Source organism: Mastigoproctus giganteus, chromosome 2 (genome assembly GCF_048544385.1).
Source record: "Mastigoproctus giganteus isolate SK-2022 chromosome 2, ASM4854438v1, whole genome shotgun sequence".
In the NCBI taxonomy this organism is placed as follows: domain Eukaryota; kingdom Metazoa; phylum Arthropoda; class Arachnida; order Uropygi; family Thelyphonidae; genus Mastigoproctus; species Mastigoproctus giganteus.
Window position 1 is genome coordinate 197,118,152 of NC_143576.1, and position 16,346 is coordinate 197,134,497.

At 35.6% G+C, this 16,346-nt stretch overlaps 1 protein-coding gene across 1 annotated transcript in view; it reads right to left on the bottom strand.

The window, feature by feature from the left end:
- LOC150089896 (GMP reductase 2-like) overlaps window positions 1–16,346 on the bottom strand; it is a 136,104-nt gene that overhangs the window by 29,975 nt on the left and 89,783 nt on the right. Inside the window, exons 4-5 of the mRNA XM_090368893.1 lie at window positions 12,814–12,987; window positions 9,135–9,323 (exon numbers count right to left, since the gene is read on the bottom strand). Coding sequence (XP_090225019.1) covers window positions 9,135–9,323; window positions 12,814–12,987 — 363 coding nt within the window. The remainder of the gene's footprint in view (window positions 1–9,134; window positions 9,324–12,813; window positions 12,988–16,346) is intronic.

Genomic DNA, 16,346 nt, shown 5'->3' on the forward strand with positions numbered 1-16,346 from the left:
TTTGCAGAATTTAAGCCTCTCTATTCCCCTCACCAATCTTGTAGCCCTTTTCTGTACATGCTCAAGGAAATCTACATCCTTCCTAAAATGAGGCCTCCAGACCTGTACGCAGTACCCAAGGCATGGCCTGACCATTGTCTTATACAGAGGGACAATCACTTCCTTTTCCCTGCTAGCAAAATTCAATGGAAACACAAGCAATTGCTCTTGACATCTCAAAGGCTTTTCTTTGAGATGTGTTTGGCATAAAGGTCATCTAAACAAGCTTCCATCTCAATGTTTGCCAACTGTTTTTTGTAATTGGTTATCCAGTTTTCTCTCTGATCGCTCACTGAGGGTGATGGTAGATGGCTCTCTGTCTTCTAACTTCTCCACTAATGCTGGTATCCCCCAAGGTTCAGTTCTTTCCCCCACTCTTTTCCTCTTATATATTAATGACCTTCTTCCATTGACTGGAAATCCTATCCATAGTTTTGCCGATGATAGCACATTGCATTCCACTTTCCATTTTGAGAAACCTTGCCCTGCTCAATGAGCTTCAACTTGTCAAATATCCACTACCAATTCCTTAAATGCCGATCTCCAGGTAGTCCTCCAGTGGGGGAAAACCAACTTAGTTGATTTTAATCCTCCTAAAACTCAGTCTTGTCTTATATCTTGCAAAAAGGATTCTTCTGCTCCTATGCTTAATCTTTGGTGACACTTTGATGTCTAGGCAAAATGATATATCTCTTTTGGGGATTACTCTGACTTCTAATCTCTCCTGGCACAAGCACATTACAAATATTGCTTCCTCTGCATCTAAAAAACTTGGTTTTCTCTTTCGCTCCCGGCGTTACTTTTTTTCCAAACAGCTGTTCATTCTGTACAAATCGAAAATCCACCCTACCATGGAATATTGTCCCCACATCTGGGGTGGTGCCCCCAAAACCTCTCTCAGGCTTCTAGATTCCATTCAGATGAGGGCAATTAGGTTAAATAATGACTCATATCTAACAGTCTCTCCACTCACTGTCTCATAGAGTTACTGTTTCTGCTGCATGCTTCAATGGGCACTGTTCTTCTGACTTGGCTTCTATAATTCCCACTCTCTCTTTCATAACAGTCTGAACATGTGCCACCACCAGCCAACAACCATTTACTGTCTCCCTTCAAACTCACAGAACCAACTTTTCATCTTCCTCGTTTATTAAATCAACTGCTGTTTTCTGGAATAACCTTCCTTCATACGTATTTCCTGAAAATTACAGTCTACAGAAGTTCAAGTCTAATATCAACAAATATCTTCTTTCATCTTCTCAACCTCCAACCCAAGCATGGTACTAAGTACTATAGGTTCTAATACCTCTCGTGTTTGGGGTTTTCATAAAAAAAAAAAAAAAACCTAACCGATAAAAGCAAAACTTGATCTGGCACGATATAGTACGTTGGCTAGTTGGTTAGTACGTTGGCATTCGAGGTGAGCGGACGCGCTTAGACAGGGCTCCTCAGTTAAGTGGTTTACTTTTGGATAGTGCTTTTAAATATTTGATTTATTCAAATATTGTTGGATTATTTTGTTATATAGGTTTTCCTGTAACTGTTTGATTTTAATAATATTATAGATATAATTTTTTAAAGTTACTTTCATTGATATTTATTTAATTTTATAATGGTTGTTACGAGATCTGCCTTAAACACGTCACAGGGTATCGTGAGTCACACGGAAATACCAGATGGCGATTTACGGGTGAGTCATGATTTAATTCGTTGTGGAACCTGTGGAATGTTTTCCAAGGTCGACCTGGTGACTAATCCTACCTCACCTGGGGATTCTTTTCATTGTGATCGATGTAAGGAGTGCACCGATCTTAAATTACAATTTGGTGCACTGATGGAACAATTTGAGTCCCTGAAAAAACGAGTGCTTGCCCTCGAAAATAATGCTTCTGGGAGCTCGTCAGGGACTCAAAACTCCAGCAATCTACCAAGTGATGCACACCCGATTCGAGCCTCAAAACAGAAAAACCAAGTGCAAACTACCCTGGTTAGAAAGGACATTGTTTTATTAGGAGACTCCATTGTCAGGGAAACGGGGAATATTTTTTGTAATAAAGATAGGTGGAGCAGAACCAGGGTATGTCTGCCGGGAGCAACTATTGATGATGTCACCAACAGACTGTCAGATTTTAAAGGGGGTAAAGAAAATATTATTATTCATGTGGGGACAAACGATATTAAACGTACACGATCTGACGATTTGTTGGAAAAATACAGGACCATGCTGAGGAAATGTCGCGAGCTAGGCCATAATGTCTATGTGTCTGCAATTCTGCCCAGACACGATAGGAGGGATTATATGTTAAGAGCCTTGTGGATTAACTCAAGACTTGAAGGAATCTGCAAGGCTTTAGGGGGTAAATTTCTATCAGCATGGCCCACACTTGTAGGTAGAAGGAATTTGTTTTGTAGAGACGGGATACACTTAAACAAAGGTGGTGTAAAAGTTTTTGCCAGTATTATTGAGGATACCTTAAAGGCTCAGGGAAACTGCTAGTTAGGGGGGATGTGGGTAATACTGACACGCGTTTATCTGATAATATTGGTCAATGTAACTCTTGCACATACCTTAAGAGTTCTTATCTGTTACCCCAACTGGACGTATTATCTAGATGTTCTGGGGGCAAAGACGTTTCACGTGAGCAGGTAGCTAATATCAGGGAAGAGAGCCTAAAAAACTTCAAGGGTTGTGTTAGGGTTGTTAAATATACAAGAACAGTAAATCTTAATTGTTTATACAGTAACGTTAGAAGTGTCGTCAATAAAATGAGCGAATTCGAACTGCTGGTTAAAACAAGTAACGCGGACATAATAGGGCTTACGGAGACGTGGTGCCACCCGGAAATTGGGGATGATGAGTTTCAGTACGGCTTGTATAATGTATTTAGGAAGGATAGAGTAGATAGAAGGGGTGGTGGGGTAATGCTTCTTATCAGAAGCAGCCTGAGTGCGACGATAGCTTTCCCAGATTCAGACATTTCACATGCTAGTATAGAGTCTGTATGGTGTGAGATAGTTGGAAACAAAGGTACAATGCGAGTAGGCGTAATCTACAGACCAGGTGATTGTGAAGACTATGATAAAAGCCTCTACATGCAAATGGAATGGGCAAGTAAGCGTCAATGCCTTATTATGGGTGATTTCAATTTGCCTCTAATTGATTGGAGTAAATGGGAAGGAAACTCGACATGGGGAACAAAATTTTTAAATCAACTAGATGACTTATTTGTATCAACATGTCAGGGAAAGTACTAGAGAAAAGAATATCCTAGACCTCATCATCACACATGAATCAGATGACATAACAGGGCTGACAGTAGAGGAACCAGTAGCAGGAAGTGATCACGGAATTCTACGGTGGATGATGACGAGAGAGGTAGCAGAAGTAAAAGGCAAAGGAATGGGTTTTAATTTCAGAAAAGGAAATTACGATGCCTTAAGGTACTACATGGCCTCTATTAACTGGGTAGATATCGCGCAGAGAATGAATACATTTGAACTGTGGTACGCTTTTAAAACATTAATCACCGATGCCTTGAATGCGTATATACCATTAAAAAAATACTCCACGAGAAGGGTTCCAAGTTGGATGAATAGTGAAGTTGCCACATTACATGAGCAGAAAAAGGTGGCATGGAAACGTTACAGAGCAATAAAAAGTACTGAAGCCTATAACAGCTACAAGGTGATGTGTAATAGAGCCACAGAAAAGGTTCGACAGGCAAAGGCAGTTTATGAGAAATCACTAGCAAACAGAGCAAAGAGGGGGGATAAAGAATTCTTCACATATATAAATGCCAAGAAGAGCAGGACAAACCAGATCGGACCTTTACGTAAGGGAAAGGGGATAGTAATAAATACACCAGCTGCCGTTGCAGATGAACTCAACAGTTATTTTGCATCGATATTTACAAATGAAAAGCCTTTTGTGGCAATGGCAAATTGTGGGAGCGAAGTTAAAAAATATGTAATTAATGATATTGAAATTTCGCAAGATTATTTAATGAAAAAACTTTCAAGCCTACAGACTAGTAAGGCTCCTGGAGTTGATGGAATATACCCTATAATCTTGAGAGAGGCGGCAAGCGAGTGCATTGAACCACTGAGGCTGGTTATGCGAGCATCACTAGACTCTGGGGAGATTCCCTTGGATTGGAAAAGTGCAAATGTATCTCCCATACATAAGGGTGGCTCTAAAAGTGAAGTGGGAAATTATCGACCTGTCAGTCTGACTTCAGTAGTAGGGAAAATCATGGAGGCATTGATCAAGGGTGGAATTCAGGATCATTTGGATCGAATTGAAATTCTCAAGGATACTCAGCATGGTTTTGTAAAGGGAAAATCATGTTTAACAAATCTGGTTCGCTATTTCGAAAGGGTCACTCACGAGCTGGATTTAGGGAATAATTTCGACATTGTTTATTTAGATTTCAGCAAAGCTTTTGACTCAGTCCCACACGAGCGGTTGCTTTATAAGCTGGAACAGGTTGGAATCACTGGAAAAATCCTTAGATGGATAGAAGGATGGCTTCAGGGCAGGAGGCAGAGGGTTGTGATAAATGGCTATTCCTCAGATTGGGTTGATGTAAGAAGTGGGGTTCCCCAAGGATCAGTATTAGGACCACTGTTGTTTTTAATTTTCATAAACGACATTGATGAAGGGATAGAGGGCGTGATGTCTAAATTTGCAGATGATGTTAAAATTGGTAGAGTAGTTAATGATCACTGTCAAGCTGAGCTTCTTCAGAGAGACCTAGATAGACTTCAAGAATGGTCAGAAAAATGGCAGCTGTGCTTTAATCCAACAAAGTGTAAGGTATTACACCTGGGAAACAGTAATCCCAAAATAACTTATTCACTTGGTGGAGTTCAACTAAACCAAGTACTGGAGGAAAGGGACTTGGGTGTTACGATACGGTCAGACATGAAATTCTCTGAGCATTGTAAACAGGTTGCAAGGAAGGCCCATGGTGTCCTATCGATGATCTATCGAACTTTTGCAAGTAGAGATAGGGACGTGATAATCCCATTATATAAGGCCTATGTTAGACCACACTTGGAATACTGTGTTCAAGTATGGAGACCGCACCCTAAAGAAAGACATCGAGCTTCTTGAAAGGGTGCAAAGAAGGGTAACTCGCCTGGTGAGATCGGCAAAAGGGCGTCCGTATGAAGAAAGACTTCGAATATGTGGGTTGCAGAGTTTGGAAACTAGACACCTTAGGGGAGATTTGATTGAGGTGTTTAAGGCTCTGAGAGGCATCAGTAAAATGAATGAGGACAAAATTTTCAAGATTATAAATGATGCTAGAACTAGGGGACATAAATTTAAGTTACGCGGGGAAATGTTTAGATTGGACTGCAGGAAGTTTTATTTTAGCCAGCGAGTTATAAATTACTGGAATAAGTTGCCTTCATGGGTGGTAGAGGCCGACAGTTTGGGGAAATTCAAAGGTCATCTGGATAGTACTTTCGGGTAAGGGAAGCGCATAGGATGATAGGATTAATTTCCTTTTTATTTAATTTTTAATTTCATTTTATTATTTTTATTTATTTATTAATTATTATTATTTATTTATTTATTTAATTTTTGTTTTTATCATTGTTTTGTTCGGATTTTTTTTTTTTTTTTTTTGGCTGGTGCAGCATAAGCCATAGGCTTTCTTGCACCATACGGCCGTTACTAATACTAATACTAATAGCCAAAGCAGATTTTATACCATAAAAGCACAAATAAGAAAAACAACAGAAAGAATTATGTTTAGAATTAATGTACTTTATTCTAACCTTGGACTATTCACAGATTCATATTAGCCAACAAACATAAGTAACACCTTCAGCCCTATTCTGAAATACTTAAGCTTCACAAATGAACTTCTTCAATAGTCTTAACTCCTTCTTAAAAAGTATCTCAGAAATGTGACTGCAAACTTTATTGCTAAAATACTTTGTCTGAGGAAGATCTTTTAAAACATTTGAAAAGGATAATGAACTGGTACCAGTAATACCTCTCAATGAAATCTAAAGAAAATTACATTTAGTGTTAGGGGAAATTTATATAGCACTCTGGATATTCTTCAAATTACCAGTGACTACTGATAGAGCAGAATGCAAATCTATTATTATTATTATTATTCAGTTTATTAAGTTTAATTTCACCCCATGTACAACTGGTTTGCTAAAAGTATATATACATAGAATTATAAAAACATAATTAGATTTGTAAAATCATAATTAGCAAAACATACATTAAAAGGATGATTGAAAGTTGATTGACAGATGATTGAAGGATGATCCAGCAAAGTGTCATTCATAAATAAAAACAAGAAATGAGCAACTGTCATCTAGATGCTATCAACAAAAATTACAAGAACATTGACATCAATGATGATATTAATGGTTTTGCTTTAAGAAACTACTAGAAAAGTGTCACTGTAATTGGAGGGAAGGGATTTAGCAGTTGCATCAAGTATATGATGGTGATTAAATTTATCAAAGAAAATTACTTTTAATATCAGTTTTTCAAGCTCTAGGGATAGTGATAGCCTATACAGGTTCCTGTTTAGAGACTCTCTTCTGTGTAGAGGTTCGATCTTTCAGAACTTCAAAACACTCCATCTTCTTTTGCACATATGCCTGCTGTGTGGACATAACTTTATGTTTATGGCTTTAGTGATGTTATTAATGATTGATTTTCTTTAGAAACTGAAAGAAATCCCATCACTCAATGAAAGTGCCCCTTTAGAAAAGCAACACTGACATTGGGTATGGGGCTTTATCAACTGCATTATTAATTTATTAATTAGTATATGGGGGCCTCCGTAGCCAGGTGGGAAGGAGCAGCAGCAGCAGCAGTGCATATAGCACATGCTTCTTGATTAGACCGGGGTTCGAACCCGTCACCACCAAATATGGAGGATGCGGAAAGATCAGGGAATGACCACCGCATATCCCCGGAGCAATATGGCCTTAGTTGCTAATGCTCCTAAAAACCAAATAACAAACAATTAGTATATGATGGTTATTCGATTTATCAGTATATGATGGTTATTCAATTTAAAAACAAATGAAGAGCTGAAGTTCTTCATTTGTTAATAAATTGAATTGTTTCATTCTAAGTGCTTCCTGCCAATAACTTAAGTTACTGGCAGAAGGCACTTAGAATGTATAGAGAGTATCAGCACTGGCAAAACTATTCTAAGGCAAAAATGGATTTTATCAAAATGTGGCATTTGGAATTTCAGCTCTTCAAATGACAAATTTAATTTTGATATCATTTTTTCAGCTCTATAAGTGATAGCCTCAACAGCTACCCTGTTTTGCTTGTCCCCCCTCCCACTGTCCTCTTTTGCACCTATGTTTATTGCACCTATTCAGCACCTATTCTTATGCTACAATGAACCTAATGTTTTGTTACCTATTTGTTTTTGTTGTTTACATTTAGAATATTTTAAAAAAGTAGGACATTAAGCATGATAAAAAAGTATTAGAACTGTAACTGTACATAAGGTTTTGTAAAGCAATTCAAATTTTTTATCATGTCCAAGGATTCCAAAAAGTATTTGTAAATTACAGCTTTTTTTAACTGCAATTTCTATTTTTTTGAGGTTTCTTTTTTAATTTCTGTTTTTTCAAGATTTATTCCTTTTTTTTTTTTTTTTTTAATTCTGCATATCAGGCCAGCTTAATTAAAAAAAAAAAATGGGAGTTGTTTTAAACTAATTACAGTACTCACTTTTCTCAGAAAAAATCATGAAACACTTTCAAAATAAATATCCTTATAACATCTCACATTATAATGGAAGCAATTAAATTAAGAAGTGTCTCACTTTAAACTACAGAATATATGATTACTTTACTTGAAGGAAATGTACCTAAGCAGAATTAGCATTAGCAGTGGCAAATGATGTAAGAAGCAAGCTTATACAGCATCAGCCAAAAAAAACTCAATAACACCTCCTATTTCACCTATTCATTCCCTCCAGTAGTCTGTCTATGTGTACCCTGCATTGTTGCATTTTTTCTAGGATAGAAAGAGGATCTTCCAAGTCTATTAATGTGATTCGAGGAACAAAGTGAAGATATCACCCATTTTGATTGGCCTCCAAATTCGATGGACCTTAATCCAATTGAACACATGTGGGGTGTTTTGGAACAGGAAGTGAGATGCATGGACACAAAACTGTCAGTATTCTGATGCTGTGGAGCTTTGCACACAGCATAGCTGCAAATCCCTATGGATGCCTCAGACACTTAGTGGAATCAGTGCCTAGGTGAATAGCAGCTATTATCTGTGTGAATGGTGGCCCAACAGTATTAGGTGGATGGTCATAATTCAGTGGTCACTGAGTTTCAGCTTCAGTCACAGTTTCAATTGCAGCTTCATTTCTGGGGTAGGCTGAAAACTGGGAATAATTCACACTGGTGGAGAGGGAAATAAATCCTACTCCTTCCACCCCTGAGATCAGCTAACAACAAATCTGGTGAGTATGGACTTGGCACACCCAGGGTCCTGAGCTGGATATCATCATTCTTCTCTTTCTTGGTGATTTCCTTCTACTTGTGACTCTCTCTCTCTCTCTCTCTCTCTCTCTCTCTCTGAGTAACTCGGTAATTTTTTTTTTGGCTGGTGCAGCATAAGTCACAGGCTCCCTTGCACCATATAGCTAATAATAATAATAATAATAATAATAATAATTACAACTAAAGAGGCATTTAAAAATTCTTCCAACCCATCTTTGATGGATTTTTTCAAATCCTCTCCAAATAAGTGACAAGTGAAGAAATCCGTATGCTATCACAAAAGACAAAGAAAGAAAAGAGCAATTTTGGTTTCAATTAATTTTCCATTAGGAGAACATATGGGGAAAAGGCTATGGGTTTCTAACTAAACAACTTTACTATCAACTTAAAATCTTTTCAATCTCTAAAATAACTAGCGTTAAAATATAAGGTTGGCTAGAAAATGTTAACTAAAAAATGGCTAGAAAATGTTAACTAAAAAATGGCTAGAAAATGTTAACAGAAAACATTACAGTATATTGAACAAATTATAAACATTAAAATATATGACAGGAATAAAAGTAGCAGCTTACAGATATAATGTGGCCACCTAATCCATGAGCAGCATCAGCACATTCAATAACAGCACTAAGCTGTGGATAGCCTACTCCTGTTTTAATTCTTGTGGTGCATACTGATCCAGGTCCAATTCCTACTTTAATAACATCAGCTCCAGCCAGGATAAGTTCTTCAACCATTTCTCCTGTAACAACATTCCCTGCCTAGATAGATACAGAGAGAGAGAGAGAGAGAGAGAGAGAGAGAGAGAGAGAGAGAGAGAGAGAGAGAGAGAGAGAGAGAGTGAGTGTGTATTGATAATTATAGAGCACTACTTTCCAAAATAAATATTTTTATGACTTTTGCAAATGTAATTTCTTTTAAAATTACAAAAATTATTATTTTACAATTCATTAGTATAATTCTATTTTACAATTTTTACAATCAATTAGATAATCATAATTCAATTAGTGGTTTAATCTAAATTACTTAACAAATTATTCGCATTAGAATATTGAAAAGTTCATGCTATTTAGTTTTTTTTGCTTGTTTTGCAGATTATATTTGACCATAAATTGCTTTCACGATTACCTTTTGGAAAAAATTTATAAAAACTATTAACTCTATTTTACCCTGACTGTACAGTTGTCTTATGTGTAGCATTCCAAGAGTGCTGACAGAAGCTTATTTCATGTCAATGGATCAACCCAGATCACCTATGCACATGCTTCCTCCCCAAAAAAAAAAAAAAAAACCCTGCTATACAGATTCCACCTAAGGACTACCTATCAAGTTTTCATAAGCATGTGTGTTTAATATAGTACATAAGTTTTTACCCCTGGGGTATATTATTTGATAACAGAACATAACTTACATAACTGATAAGTAATGTAATGTATATATTACCTAATTTCTTTTGCCTTGTCCTGTACCCCAATGCAAAAGACCTGCATCAACTGAATCACAACTGATATGTTGTGATTCTGTATGTCGTTCCTTACCAAGGAATGACATAAAGAATGTGATTATGTTATCTTTTTCTTTGTTTTCTTTGTTGGTTTTATGGAGCATCAGAATCTTAGAGCAATATGGCATCAGTGTATTATTATGTATGGAGCAGTATGCATGTTGAAAGACCAATTTTTATGTTGTGCAGGCTGAAAAGCCCAAATCAAGTTATGGAGGATAAAAACCCAAATCCCTCCAGTCTCTGATGAGCTTTCAACCTAGGGCTCCTCCAAACAAGTAACAAGAGGTGACTGCTATCTGTTATAGGATACTATGTCACCATAATTTTATGATTCAGTTCATGATAAACGTTCATGATGAAAGTATATGATAAACACAAAAATTTATAAATGTTGCTGAGGTTTTACAGTAATGTTTCCCAACCTTTCACATCCAACTATTATTTTTTGCCAGTCCTTACTGGCCTTAACAAAGTTAATTTCCCCTCTTCATTAGATTCTGTTTTGTGTTTAATTTATTTTGGTCTGGCACAACTCTGGCCCCTCCCTCAAAATGCCCTACAAAAGGCTGGAAGGGACCTCCAACCTTGGGAGTCACAACCAACTGGTTGATCTGTTTTGATATTGAGAATATAATATTATTAATTCAATCTCTATCGAGGGATATATATTTGTAAAGACTCAGGGAATGCAAAAGGAAGATAAGCTTTCATCTTTAAATCATTTCCTTTACATATACAATCATTAGAGTTGTGAATTTTCATGGAAAAAAAAAAGGCAAAACGTATGGTATTTTTATGGAGAAAAAAAGGTTAAATTTATGGTAATTTCACGGGCAAAAAAAAAGTCAAAATTTGCCAGGAAAAATTACAAGATTTGTGCTTATTTTAGGTTCATAAATGACAAAATTCTCACATCAACAAAACAGTAATAGTTGGACCCATGTGACTCATTCAAGAAAAAGAAAAAATGCAACTTAAGTTACTTTATTTAGGTTGATTCATATGTCAAATAGCACAAAGATATTGTTGTTTTGGGTTTTATTGGCGCATCAGCGATTAAGGCATATATATCAGTCATATGGCTAAAAGCACTAAAATAAAAAGCACTTTACTATGCAAGAAGGATAGGTGGAACAGGACTAGGCTATGTCTGCCAGGGACAAAAGTTGTATAATGCACCAAAACCAGGTCATATAAAAGAGATTTATATTTCAGTGACCTAAAAAATTAGGTCACTACGTCAGGTAGAGATATGTAAAAAACTTTATAAAACTATTTAAACATTTTAAATAACTATAAACAGCTGATAAATTTACATTGTCAGATAAAATCTAACTGAGTGTATAAGGCTCAGTCATATGGCTAAAAGCACTAAAATAAAAAGTACTTTACTATGCAAGAAGGATAGGTGGAACAGGACTAGGCTATGTCTGCCAGGGACAAAAGTTGATGACGTTGTAGAGCAGATATCATCTTTTAAGGGCACAAAAGGTGATACTGTTGTACACTAATTGCCTCTAGTCTGTATAGGGGACTAACAGGCTACAGTTGTTCTGGGGTTGCAGTTACCTGGCTGCAGCATTGGCCAGTTCATTACCCTTGATCCCAGTGTGGCTTGGGATCCAGCAAAAAGAGATGTCAAATGAACGTTCAAAAAGAGAATGTAGCATCTGCTGGACCTGGATCAGGGATAGATAAGGTTTATATCTCATACCAGGGCACAAAGTTGAATTTTGATAAAGTATATCACACAGAGATAAATTCTCTTCTTTTATACTTCACCAATTGTGTCACAGAATGTCAAATAAATTTTAAAAAGAAAGATTGCTCTGCATCTACACTGTTCAATGGTGATGAAACTATCAGAGCACTACTTGTAATAGGCTGAAAAATTTTTCTTTTTTGGGAAAACTTGAAGAGAATTAAGTTGTTGGTGGTATATAATTCTTTTACAATTTATGAACAGCACTGATATTGTGCTTTTAAGTGTTACTGTTTTCAAAAGTGGAACTGAACTGTTAAACATGCCATTCACAGAAATATCTAATCAGTTGAGTTGATCAGGATCAAAAACTCTACAAGCTTCACAACAAAGCTGTTCCATGCTGGTGAATTTTTTTTTTCCTCACTAAAATATTGCAGAATTTTTTCTGAAGAGTTCTTACATAACTAAAAATAGACGCAACTGTGGATTGCATCTTTATCAATGAGCACTCGGGATTTCACCCAGTCTCCTTAGAACAAGTTACCGAAAGAAAGGAAATCTGAAATTCTATACATAAATTAACCACTGAAAGTAACTTTAATTTGGACTTCCTCAGGTGATCTATTTGGATCTAAATTGATCATAATGTGTTTAATAAATATATTTAACAAAAATGTGTTTAAAATAATAATTTTATTCTTAGGTGTCCTGTATATCGGGCTCTATGATCCACTTGTTTAAAAAGAGCCAGGAAATTTATAGCAAAAATTGCGATGTTACAAAATTTTAGGTAAAACCTACAAAAAAGTGTGGAAATTAAGGAAACTGTCAAATTCATGCAACCCTGAAAAAAAAAAAATCCTGTGCCCAATGAAAACGTTACTGTCATAATAATAATTAATTCAATCATGCAGTAAATAATAACACTTTAAGGAGTTCAATTTGAAACATTAAGCAGTTTATATTACTGCTTATTGTTTCAGTTTTATTAAAGTTAAGGAAATCTCTTTAAAATGTAAACTAAAAGAACTACACTTACCATAATTGTGTAGTTTGGAAAAGTTGCACGAACTTGTTTCACAATATCCACAAATTGTTCTGAATATCCATTTGCAACATCTAAACATATATAATGAATTTCTGGTATTTCCTTTAAAATGGCACAGAGTTTTTCAAAGTCACTTTGGCCAGCTCCAGCACTAGCCGCAACATTCTAACGACAACAAAAAAAATATTATCAACAATTTTTTCATTTATTTAGTACATCATCTTGATGAAAAACAGATTACTACATATAATTGTTTAAAATGAGAAGGAATGATAACTTAAAAGCTATCTCTTTGTTACTGATACATGGGTTAAAAAATAAGTAACTGCTGATATGAAATAGGAGATAAACAGTTAAATCTGAAATTAAATAGAATAAAATATAAGTATTACTTAATTTTTTTAATATTTAAATTTTTGCATTCATGTATTAAATTGTATGTATTAATATCAATTAAATTGTATTCATGTATCAATATGAATTAAATTGTATTAACAAATTCTTTTGATGAAAATTATCACTGGCAATTTTTGAGATGCAGTTAGTGAAATAGTCTTATTAGACCAAATATGACCGTCCTAGAATATCTTATCATCCAAAAAAAAAAATCAATACTAACCAAATAATCTTATAAGCACTTACTTTATTATCATTTATCAAATTAACACTTTTCCATTTTCAATCACAGAAATATCATGTTAACATTTAAATGGGAGAGGTGTTCATACAATTATCCATTTACCCAAACAAATTTTAACAAACTAAAATTTCCTTCTTTGAAAAAAACATAAAAAATAATAATAATAATTTGTTATTTATTTACAGTTACAGTATTTAATTTTCTTGATTCCCTTGTTTTCTTTATGTGTGAGAAAAAACTCAATGACAGACAGGTGTTACATACAGGGAGTTTCAAAACTGCATGGAACAAATGAAGGAGCATTTTCTACAGATAAAAATAAGGAAAAAAAGTTCCTGTAAACATATATCTTAAAAAAAGCCTATTTCCAGGATATTAAACATTAATAATAAATTACAAAACTGTGTAAAATGGCAAAACATTTTTGTTTAGATTTGTCATAAAAAGATGACTGCATAAAGTACAAAACACACATACTAAAATGAATAGTATCTACTAAATGAATAATACCAACTGCTCAGCTGCGAGTGACCAGTGTGGCACGATACATGCTAGTAGTGTCAACTGTTATTAAGTTTCAGATTACATGACGATTGTCTCATTGTTTACAGTAAACACTGAAACTGATATTATGGGAGGCACTATAAATCTGTTTACTTTTGCTGAATTAACTAATATGGTTTTAATTTATGGTGAGGTTCATAAAAAATTCCATAGCTGCTGTTCACAGATATGCCAAAAAATTCTGTTCTGTTCACAGATACATTCAAGGTGTCACAAGATATGAATAAATGCAGAAAATTTTATAAGTGGCTCATTTTGGAATGTATACATAATCCTCAATTTCTTAACCACCATGTCCTGTTATTGCTTTACAAGAAATGGAATTCTCAACTGAAAATCATGCTTTACAAGAAATGGAATTCTCAACTCCCAAAACAAAACACTTATACCTGGGCCAAAGGAAACTCACATATGATTGTCAGTACTCATTATTAACACACCTTTTCCTTTAAGGCTTGGTGCAATGTTCTTGAGGAAATCTTAATTGTCATTTTTTTTTTTCACTTGTAAGGCTTTCAGGAATGACACAGCTACCACAAGTACCCACATTTCTGTAGAACAATTTGTGTTAACTACTGTCAGACATACCCCTTGAAAATTAGCAGAGAATGTAGTTCATGCATGGGAGAGAGTGCAATAGTCCACTTTTCCTGTAATTTTTCTGACTCTTCAAACACAGAGTACAATAACCAATGGAATGGTCAGAATGACCCAGTACAATGGCTGTCATGATTGCATGACCCTTAGGTTATTTTGAGTGGGACTGCAGGAAATCACATTTTGGGAGCTGCTAAAACCATAGAGAAGAGTCCTGAAATAATAAGACATGCCAGAGAATCATAGATTCATCATGCTGAATGCTACATTGAAAAATAGAGGTTACTTAGACTAGTTGCTTTAGATATATCCCTTTAGACATTTATTTCAGTTTATTTTTATGATTTTAGGTGTGTTAGTATATATGCATAATGCACCTATTGTCTTCACCACGCCTGACCATCTGTCTGGTACGCATGTAACAACTCAACTCCCAGTGGACAGTTTCCATGAAGTTTTATATTGAAATCTTTTAAAAAGTTTTGTCAGGCCATTTCAAATTTCATTAAAATCAAGCCAACAGAAATCAGGCAAATACCATTTAATTTATTTATTTATTTTTCCATCCTCATGTAATAACTCTATTTACAGTGGATAGATTTTCATGAAATTTTATATTTGGGCCTTTTAGAAAGATATAGAGAGCCATTTCAAATTTTATTAAATTTTCACCAATAGAAATCTGACAATTATAATTTCTTTGTCGTTCCATCCACATGTAATAACTCAATTCCCACTGAGTGGATATTCAAGAAATTTTATATTTTGCTCTTTTGGAACAAAGCCACACTGCTCTTCATTAGCATTAGTAGAGGCATATGATGCAAGAAAGCAAGCTTCTGCAGCATCAGCCAAAAAAAAAAAAAAAAAAAAACACCCTTCCACTTCACCCCTCTGTTCATTCAAAATACCTGTCCAGCTGAGCCTTAAATTTATTTAGGCTATCAACTTCCACAAAAAGGGATGGAAGTCTGTTCCACCAACCAACTACCCGCTGGCTAAAAGATAATTTCCACACATCTGTCTTTCCTTAATTTGAATTTATGCCCTCTCAGATGATTATTCTGAGCAAGAGGAAGAATCCCATCAACATTGAGCATGCTCAAACCATTCAACGCTTTATACACCTCTATCAGATCACCTTGCTGGTGCCTAGTGTCCAGACACTGTAATTTGCAAAATTTAAGCCTTTCTTCATAAGAGCAACCCTTTGTTCCATTCACTAATCTTGTTGCCATTCTCTGTACTCGTTCCAGCAGCTCTACATCCTTCTTGAAATGAGGCCTCCAGACCTGTATACAGTACTCAAGGTGTGGTCTGACCATTGTCTTATACAAGGGAATAATCACCTCCTTATCCCTGATAGAAAAATTCCTGTATATCATTGACAAGCCACCATGAACTACTCTTGCAGCCCTTCTGCACTGCTCAGAAAACTTCATATCTGCCTGCACAATTACCCCCAGGTCCTTTTCATTCTCTACCACTGTCAGTGTAATACCACAGAGTTGATACGTTGCTCAGGGGTTGCTATTTCCCATATGTAATACTTTACATTTGTCAATATTAAACTTCATTTTCCACCTCTCAGCCCATCCGCTCAACCTTTCCAGATTCTGTTGCAGCAGCATAGCATCAGTAGTGTCCTTAACAACCCTGCCAACCACTGTATCGTCTGCAAACTTGGACATTAAGCTTGATCCCATCATCAATATTATTTATA